General features: G+C 31.3%; 1 protein-coding gene across 1 annotated transcript; it reads right to left on the bottom strand.

Annotated features, from left to right (window-relative positions):
• Positions 1 to 1529: 1529 nt before the first annotated feature.
• On the bottom strand, positions 1530 to 2483 carry LOC101958741 (olfactory receptor 6C6). Its single transcript, XM_005341694.2, has one exon. It carries the CDS (start codon positions 2472 to 2474, stop codon positions 1530 to 1532), a length of 945 nt encoding a protein of 314 aa, XP_005341751.1. The 5' UTR covers positions 2475 to 2483.
• Positions 2484 to 8997: the final 6514 nt, after the last annotated feature.

Raw genomic sequence — 8997 nt, 5'->3', positions numbered from 1 at the left:
ATTTATACTAAAACAGAAATTAACTTTTCATGACTTTGTGATGAGATGGCTCCCAATCTTAAAATGGAATTAGGCTGGGTTCACCACTAAACCTCAAAATTTATAAACAGGTTAAAACAATGGTCCCTCAATTGTCTCCTGATTCTAAGATATCCCATGCTCAATTTCAATTCCAAGGGCAAACTCCCTAAAATAAAAGTGGTGGATATTAAAATTTCCATCTTACATACTCTTTCAATGACTTTAGTTGGAAGTTTCAAGAAAGTCTATGACTTCAAAATAGTATGAAATGCTTATTAAATAAAGGATGTATTGACTACAGCTGATATTTTTACCCAGTAGCCCTAGGAATAAAAACCTGATACACCATTAAGAGAAATGTATGAAATCATGGGTTAGTAAATATCCTGATTTGAGTATTATTGTGTGTATATGTATTGAATATCAGAGAGTACACCATAATTATATTTAAATTTTATGCATCATTTGAAAACAAAAAAGAAATTACAATTTAAATATATCTAGGTAATCACTATAAAATATTTGTAAATTAATGATTCATTAGATATAATTGCAAAAGAGTATTTTGGCTAATAGGTCCTTTTATGTTGTAATCTTTACACCTCTTTAATTATTGTTGCCTTTACTTACATCAGCATATCAAATAGCATATTCTTGAATTCTTCACAAACTTAACATGTTATCTTTTACTGAATGATAAGCAGCTCCAATAGCATGTATTTGCTGAATGAGAAGTAATGGTTTTTACTTCTCCTACATTACATATAGAGAAACTAAGTCAAGAAAAGTTTGCATGATTTATGCAGCATCCTAGAGTGTGTTTGGTAAAACTTTTACTAAATCAACTTAAAATATCTCAAAACTCTATTTTAACCATTAGTCTTAATGTCTCCAAATGCATATAGTTATTTAAACCCCTGTGTAATTTACACATACTCATACCTCAGTCTTCTTTCCTTTCACATATTTTTATTTTAAGCAGAGATTTTACTTTTTTCTGGACATGATTCCTTATCTTTTAAATTCCACAGATGTAAATCTTATCTATGCCATAATATTTTTGTAAACCTTTATTATAACACTAATTACACACTGTGTAGCAATATTTGGTTTATATATATGTGGCCTTTAGGTAATGAAAACTTCTTAAAACTAAGGATTTTACTCTACCCAGTATCTGGAACAAGATAACTATACAATATGTTGAATTAATTAACGAATCATATCCATCAAGTTACACTTATGTGAAGCTCAAAGTCATGTTTTGGGGAATCTAATAGTTTATAAGATGTTCCTTACAACTTGGATTGAAAGATTGAAGGAAGTTACCATAGTAGGGAGGAACATTTTATGTGAAAGAATAAAATGAAGGGTGTCCAAGAGTGATACGACTTTTCAAGAGAATCTCCTTCATGAGGTAACTGATGAGGTAGAAAAACATGATCATGACAAAAGTATGAAACTGGTTTTCACGTTTTTAAGGTAAGGTTCTAATTTGTATGAGGTTCTTAAATTTTGTTTTTTGAGAAACACAAAATCTTGTGTAATACATCCCAGAAGACTTCTTTCACCTGCTGGTTCCTTAGAGTATAGATGAAGGGATTTAGTAAAGGGGCAATTGAGGTATACAGCAAAGCTACACCTTTGGATACAGTCACTCTTTCTTTTGCCGATGGCTTTATATACATAAAGATACAGCTACCATATGTCATGGAGACCACAATCATGTGGGAAGTACAGGTAGAGAAAGCTTTGGTCCTTTGCTGTGCAGAAGGGAATTTCAGAATGGTCCTAATGATGCAAACATAAGAGAGAATCACTAATACCAACGTGATCGCAAGTGTCAGCACAGCTAAGATTAACGACATCATTTCAAGGACATGTGTGTCTGTGCAAGAGATCTGTAGGATAGGAGATGTTTCACACATAAAGTGATCAATGATTTTGGAAGCACAGAAATCCAGCTTGAGTCCCATGACCAAAGGGGGAAAGATGATTAAGAATCCAGTTGCCCAGGAGCTGAGCACCAGTAGGTAGCACACTCTGCTGTTCATAATGACTGGGTAATGCAGAGGTTTGCAGATGGCGACATAGCGGTCATAGGACATGGCAGCCAGGAGGTAAAACTCTGTAACTCCCAGTAAAAGGATGAAAAATAATTGAGCTACACAGTTATTATAAGAAATGGTTTTGTCTCCATTCACAATGGTTACCAAGAATCTGGGAATACACACTGTTGTGAATATGACTTCCAAAAAGGAGAAATTACGGAGAAAGAAATACATGGGAGTCTTGAGGCGGGGATCCATTAGAGTGAGAAGGATAATGATTAAGTTCCCCGTTAGGCTCAATGAGTAGTTGAGAAATAGAAACAGAAAAATCACAATTTGCAATTGTGGATCATCTGTCAGTCCTAATAGAATGAACTCTATTTCCATTGATTGGTTCTTCATTTCTTTCTTGGCAACCTTATCAAATCTGTATAGGAAAAGAAGCAAAAATTAAATACATATTCATTAGAACACACACACACACACAACACACACATATAAAAAAGCAGAGATGGATATACATTCTCAAATTTATTCATTTGAATTTTTTTTTTAGCCAGAGTATCAGATGACACAAAATTAAATGCTATAGGTTAATTCAAAATCTTTTAGTCTGCCTTATTTAATATCCAAATTTTCCCCAGAATTTGAAAAGATGTATAATTTTTGTAAATATGCGCTTACTATTTCCAAATGACCTCTTACCTGTACTTATAATTTAAATTATATATTAATTATTTAAAATTAATTTTCCATTACTTTTATGATAACTGCACAAATTGTTCTAAGATTGTTTGTCTTTTTAGAATGAGTATCACTGATGTTTCAAAATCAGGCTTATATTATAGTTACTGTGATGGTAGTGACTTAGTTCTATAGATTTCTAATACTTGAGAAATCTACTTTTATTGTTTTTTTTGAAATATTCTCTACAATAATAATATTCTATTAGTTTTATCAATTTTTTGTATTTTTTAAATTTAAGTGAATATTCCTTTACCAGCAATAGGAAAAAATGATAAAATTGCATAAATTATATATTTTAATAAATAATATTTTGTCCTTTATTTTTAGATAATCTTATTTATTTATTTATTTTTCAGTTGTAGTGGGACACAATATATATTTTATTTATTTATTTTTATATGGTGCTGTGGATTGGAACCCAGAGCCTCATATATGCTAGGTGAGCGCTCTACTGCTGAGCCCCAGCCCCAGACCTAGATAATCTTTTGAAACATCCTCTTTTACATATTTATATGATTTGGGCACTTTGTTTTACTTCCACCATATTATTTACAACACTTTTGAATATGAAGAAGAGAATAATATTTCTTAACCTTTTTACATATAGGAATTCTATTTAATTTCATATTATTCTATTCCTCTGTTTGATTAAATATGTCCATCTACTTCATTATATGCATCATTTGTGGACTTTTAAAAGAAATGGGTTACTAAAATCCTGCATTTTATCTCTATATTTTTTTTCCTTTGTTTTATTACTATTGATTTTCTTTCCATGTATCAACATTGCTTTTCTTTTATAAACTAATATGGACAAAACACTAGTATTTTTCATGCATAAGGTTATTTTCTGTAACAGATATTAATGAGTAGTTTTAATAATTTTTCATAAAAACTAAACACCTGTATTCTTTACCAACTAAGTAGTTACAGACTTTTACCAAAATATTGCATATTTCTGTCATTGCTATATCTAAGATTCCCATTTTGCCCTGTTCTGATTTTCAAGCTTTTCTGGGAGTTAGTCCAATAATTTCTGAAACACGTTGGTCTAATAGAGTGTTCTAGATCCATGTCATGTCAAATTCTAAGGTAGAATTGCTCCATGTTTTTTCCTACATCACTTCATTTATGCAAATAATTCATTAAAAAGGTCAGAGAAAGAAAATAAAACAGAGTTAACAGTATGTGAATAAAATAGATATTACTTGTCAGTATATAAAGTTGGGAGTTACCTCTTATTCATTTACTTTGCCTTCTGATTTTGAAATTAAGTTAAAATTATAGTGGACTTACCTTTATTGAGCTACAGTTCAGTTTGAGCTAAAATTCATTCCCTTCTGTGACAATTAAATTTGTTTATATGACAATATTTTATTATCCAATAAGATTTATAACCAATGATTTTTGTGGAAAGAAGCAAAGTAAAGAATTTCCACCTTTCCTCAAATTCACATGCATTTGGAAACTTGGGAGTTTGCTGTCAATAATTTTAAGAAGCACTTAGCTTCCTTTCCAGATATGCTGAACTTTTGAAATTTTGTTCTTATAATTGAGATTGCTATTATTCAAAACCTGAATTGGATACATGCTCTTTGAAATAAAATAAAAACTGGAAAATGAAATATAAAATCACTGTTGAAATATAAATAACTCTTCCAAGAAAGAGATACAAATGTTACAGTCACATCATTTTCTACTTACTACAAACTCCAGGGAATCTCTTAAAATAAAACAAAACAAACTCTTCTCTGGGGACCAGTGTTACAAAAGTACTCATTATTGTCAATAAAATGCCCCCTGTAGTTTAAGTAAAAATTGAAGAGAAAGTATCCCTGAGGAGTATCATAAATGATTAGGAAAAATCAACAAAATATTTAACAGGAACACCAAAAATTCACTGTCTGGGGCAACTATGGAAAATCCCAAAGTAATTTACACATACAATTGAATGAAATACCCACATTTAAAAGCATGAATGGATCTTAAAACTAGTATACTGAGTGGAAAAAAAAAGACAGAAATTAGTTTTATAATCATAAAATATAATTCCATTTATATTATTCTGGAAAAGACTGAACTGTTAGGACAGAAATATAATTAGGGAGTAGTTCCTTCGGCTGAAGGTAGGAATTGTCTAGAGAAGTATCATGAGATAACATTTTGAAGTGACAGAAATATTTTATATTTTGATTTTGGCAGTGGTTGCATAATTTCATGTTTGTCAAAGTTCATCCAACCATATACCCACAAAAGATGAAACTTATCATTAATTCAAACTCAATCATCTTTCCAACAAAATCATCTTATATATAATATATCTCTTTATTTTATTTTATTTTATTTGTGATGCTAAGGATTGAACCCAGTGCCTCACACATGCTAAGCAAACACTCTGCCACTGAGCCACAACCCCATCTCTTAATATATCTTATTTTTAACCTGGTGTTTGAAAGACAACTTAGGACAATACTGCCTAAAAAAGGAGCTACTAGCCATTTTTGGAAGGATATATATTTTTAATTCAAGTTAAATATTCAGTTTCTAAGTCATACCAACGACATTTCAACTAATAAATATATACAGTAACAATAAAAATGTAATTGGAATTTTGATAGGGTTACATCAACTTTGTAAATCATGATGGGTTAGTATGGACATTTTAACTATAACAAATTAACTAATCCATGGACTCGGGATGTCTTCCATTTACTTATATTCCTAACTTTGTTTTATCAATAGTTTAAAGTTTTCAGTGCCCAAGGCTATCAACTTTTATTCATTTTATTATTATGAATAAATTTCTTTCTTAATTTCCTTTTCATATTTATCTTTTGTATTTTTATCCTAGCCCAAAGATATTTTTCTTGAGAAATTTATTTATACTAGATTGCATAACATGATCAACATCATCAGATTAATTCATTTCTGATGTCTCAGTATAAAAGACAAAGATGCGTGTTGTTGTTAACTTTCCTTTTCTGTGACCAAAGTACCCTACAAAAACAAATTACAGGAGGGAATTGTTTGAGGCTCATGGTTTCAGAAGCCTTGGACTACACATGGACAACTCCATTGCTCTCATAGGAGAAGAGCACAGAGGAGGAAAGTTTCTCAGATCATAGCAGGGTTAGGAAGCAGGAGAGGAGTGCATAAGGAAAATGCACACTTTCAGGGCCTGCCTCCAGTGACCCATCCCTTCCAGTCATGCACCACCTGCCTACAATAGCCACCCAGTCCATTCAAACTAGGATGGACTGATTGTTACAGCTCTTGCAATCCAATCATTTCACTTCTGAAAATTCCAGTAATTCCAATAATAAATGTTGAAATTATATCTTCTCAAATAATGAAAAATTAGCTATCCCTTTGAACATTTTTAGCTATATGTTTTTCATTGAGAAAATTAAATTTTGGAGAACCTAATGTTTAATTTATTACTGAATGATCTATGTTCAGGTTTAAGAGACAATATTACATGTTTTCATTCGAAGATAAGAATATTTTTATGTATTAAGTCTACTAATAATAACATCATCATTTTTATGTTTAAAAAATAGCATATAAAAGATATGATCAAAATACTAAATGTTTTTTATTTTAAAACCCTATTTGAATATACGATTACAAGACAAGTGTAATTCTACATAACATATAACCAGAAGAATGAGAAATTATACTCCATTTACAGATGTTGTATCAAAATTCAATCTACTGGGGTTGGGATTGTGACTCATTGGCAGAGCGCTTGCCTTGCATTTATGAAGCATTGGGTTTGATTCTCAGCATCACATAAAAATAAATAAATAATAAAAGTATTGGGTTCATCTACAACTAAAAAAAAACAATTAAAATGTGCAATCTACCATCATGTATAACTAATTAGAACAAATTAATACTGAAACGATAGTAATCCAGGAATAAAAATTATCTCCTTGAGCATACAGGAATTTTATCAGGATGCCAGAGGACTATCAGATTTTTAAATAGAATTTTCCTTCCTAGGTCTTGCATTTCTAACACACTCGAAGTTGTTGCCAATGCTGATGAGCTATACTACACTCCTGATAGCAAGTTTATTGGCAACACTTAAGAATTCCTGTAGGTCCATTTCTGATTAAAAAGTTGACAATTTGTTTTATAGAAATTCTTGGAAATGAAAAATAAAACATACAAAATAAAAGTTAAATTTCTGTGGTGTTCAAACCCATGTGATTATTCACATATAGGGAACATTTTCTTCCAGTTATTTTTGTTTAGGTATAGTTAAATAAGTCAGTGAGTTAAACATCTTACTTGTTACTTGCCAAAAACTATGGACATTTTTACCATGTATCAATTACTTTTTCTAAATTTTTGAAAAAAAATATGTTTGATCAATATGTATTAATTGTGGGGTTCAGAATAATACTTTAACACATGCATGCAGTGTTTGCTAATCACAGCCGGACTCCTTTTCTCACTCTCTGTGTACACCAACCCTTGGCAGAATCTGCTAATCACTGTTCTGCATTCAAGTTAACTTTCTTGGTTTCTACATTTGAGAGAGAACATGTGGTTCTGTGTCTGACTTATACCTCCTAACATAATATCAATTATTTACATCCATTTTTCTGTAAGAGACAAGATTCTATCCTTTTTATACCCAAGTAATATTCGATTGTGTATATACCATGTTTTCTTTATCTATTGATCCCCTGACAGGCAACTTAGTTGATTCTATATCTTAGATATTGTGAGTAGTACCACAATAGACTTGGGAGTGTGCGTGTCTCTTTCCTGTGCCAATTTTATTTCCTTTGAATACATAACCAGGAGTGTGAAGAAGTGAGACAACTGGACCATATGGCAACCTATTTTTAGTCTTTTTGAGGAAACCACCATGCTATTTTCTCAAATTGCTGTACTAATAATGTACAGTCTCACCAACAGTGTATAGGTTTCCCTTTCCTCCATCTTTAACAAAACTTTTTATCATTCATCTTTCATATAACAGGCATTCAAAATTTTATGAGGTGATATCTTATTGTGGTTTTAATTTGAGTTTCCCTGATGTTTAGAGATGCCTAGCATGTTTTCACAAACTTGTTTGCCCTTTGCTTTTCTTCCTTAAAGGAATGCCTGTTCTGATTCTTTGTCAATTTCTTAATCGAATTACTTTTTTTTTTTTTGCTAATGAGTTGGTTTTGTTCCTTATATATTTCAGATATTCCTCCTTTGTCAAATGCATGATTTGCAGATATTTTCTCCCAGTCCATGGTTGTCTCTTCACTATTAATTGTCTCCTTGACTATACAGAATATGTTTAGCTTGCTGTCATCTCGTTTGGTCTACTCTTGTTTGTTCCTGTGTTTTGAGAGTCCTTTCCAATAACTCATTGTCCAAAACAATGCCCTGAGCTCATTCCTTGCTTCCCTCTAGCAACTCAACAGTTGTAGTTCTTATATTTAAGGCTTTTATCCATTTTTGTGTAGAGTTTTGTTTAGAAGCCCAACTTTACTGTGTGAGATGAAAAAATGTTCAACTTTGTCCTTCTGTATGTGAATATTCAGTTTCTTCAACAATATTTATTAAAAAGAATGTTATTTCTCTGTTTTGTCTTCATGGAAACTTTGTTAAAAATAAATTGATTTGGGGTTTATATCTGAGCTTTTTATCCTCTTCCATTTGTTGCTGTGTCTGTTTATGTACCAGTGCCATATTGCTTTGATTATAATAGCTTCATAATGCATTTTGAAATGAGGGAAGTTTATGCCTCCAGCTTTGTTTGGCTTGTTCAATATTGCTTTGGCTAGTCAGTTTCTTTTCTTAGACCATAGGAAATTAAAATTAATTAATTTAATACATTAAAATTAATTAAAATTAAAATTTAAAATTAATTGTTCTATTTCTGTGAAAAATGACAATAAAATTTTGTTAAGCATTGAATGTAAGGCAGATGCCTGCACTTTTGATCAGCCTTCTCATATTCAAGCTAGAGAGATGGTTGTCAAATGTTAAGTTCATGTTTTTATTGTCTTCATAGCCTGGGAGACTCAGGAATTCTGAACTCTATCAACTCCAAGAAGTCACTGAGTTAGTAACCAATACATTGGGTGAACACTGAAAATTTGGAACACTAAGTGCTTGCAGAAACTACTTCCAGAGTGAGTTTAAAGATCTGGATTTATTGCTAGAG

Source organism: Ictidomys tridecemlineatus, chromosome 6, assembly GCF_052094955.1.
Source record: "Ictidomys tridecemlineatus isolate mIctTri1 chromosome 6, mIctTri1.hap1, whole genome shotgun sequence".
Lineage (NCBI taxonomy): Eukaryota > Metazoa > Chordata > Mammalia > Rodentia > Sciuridae > Ictidomys > Ictidomys tridecemlineatus.
The sequence above is the reverse complement of the archived record's forward strand: the minus strand, read 5'-3'. Positions and strand labels throughout refer to the sequence as shown.

Bases quoted from the DNA above. Each gene is read 5' to 3' on its own strand.
- LOC101958741 (XM_005341694.2), bottom strand. From the start codon at position 2,474: ATGAAGAACCAATCAATGGAAATAGAGTTCATTCTATTAGGACTGACA.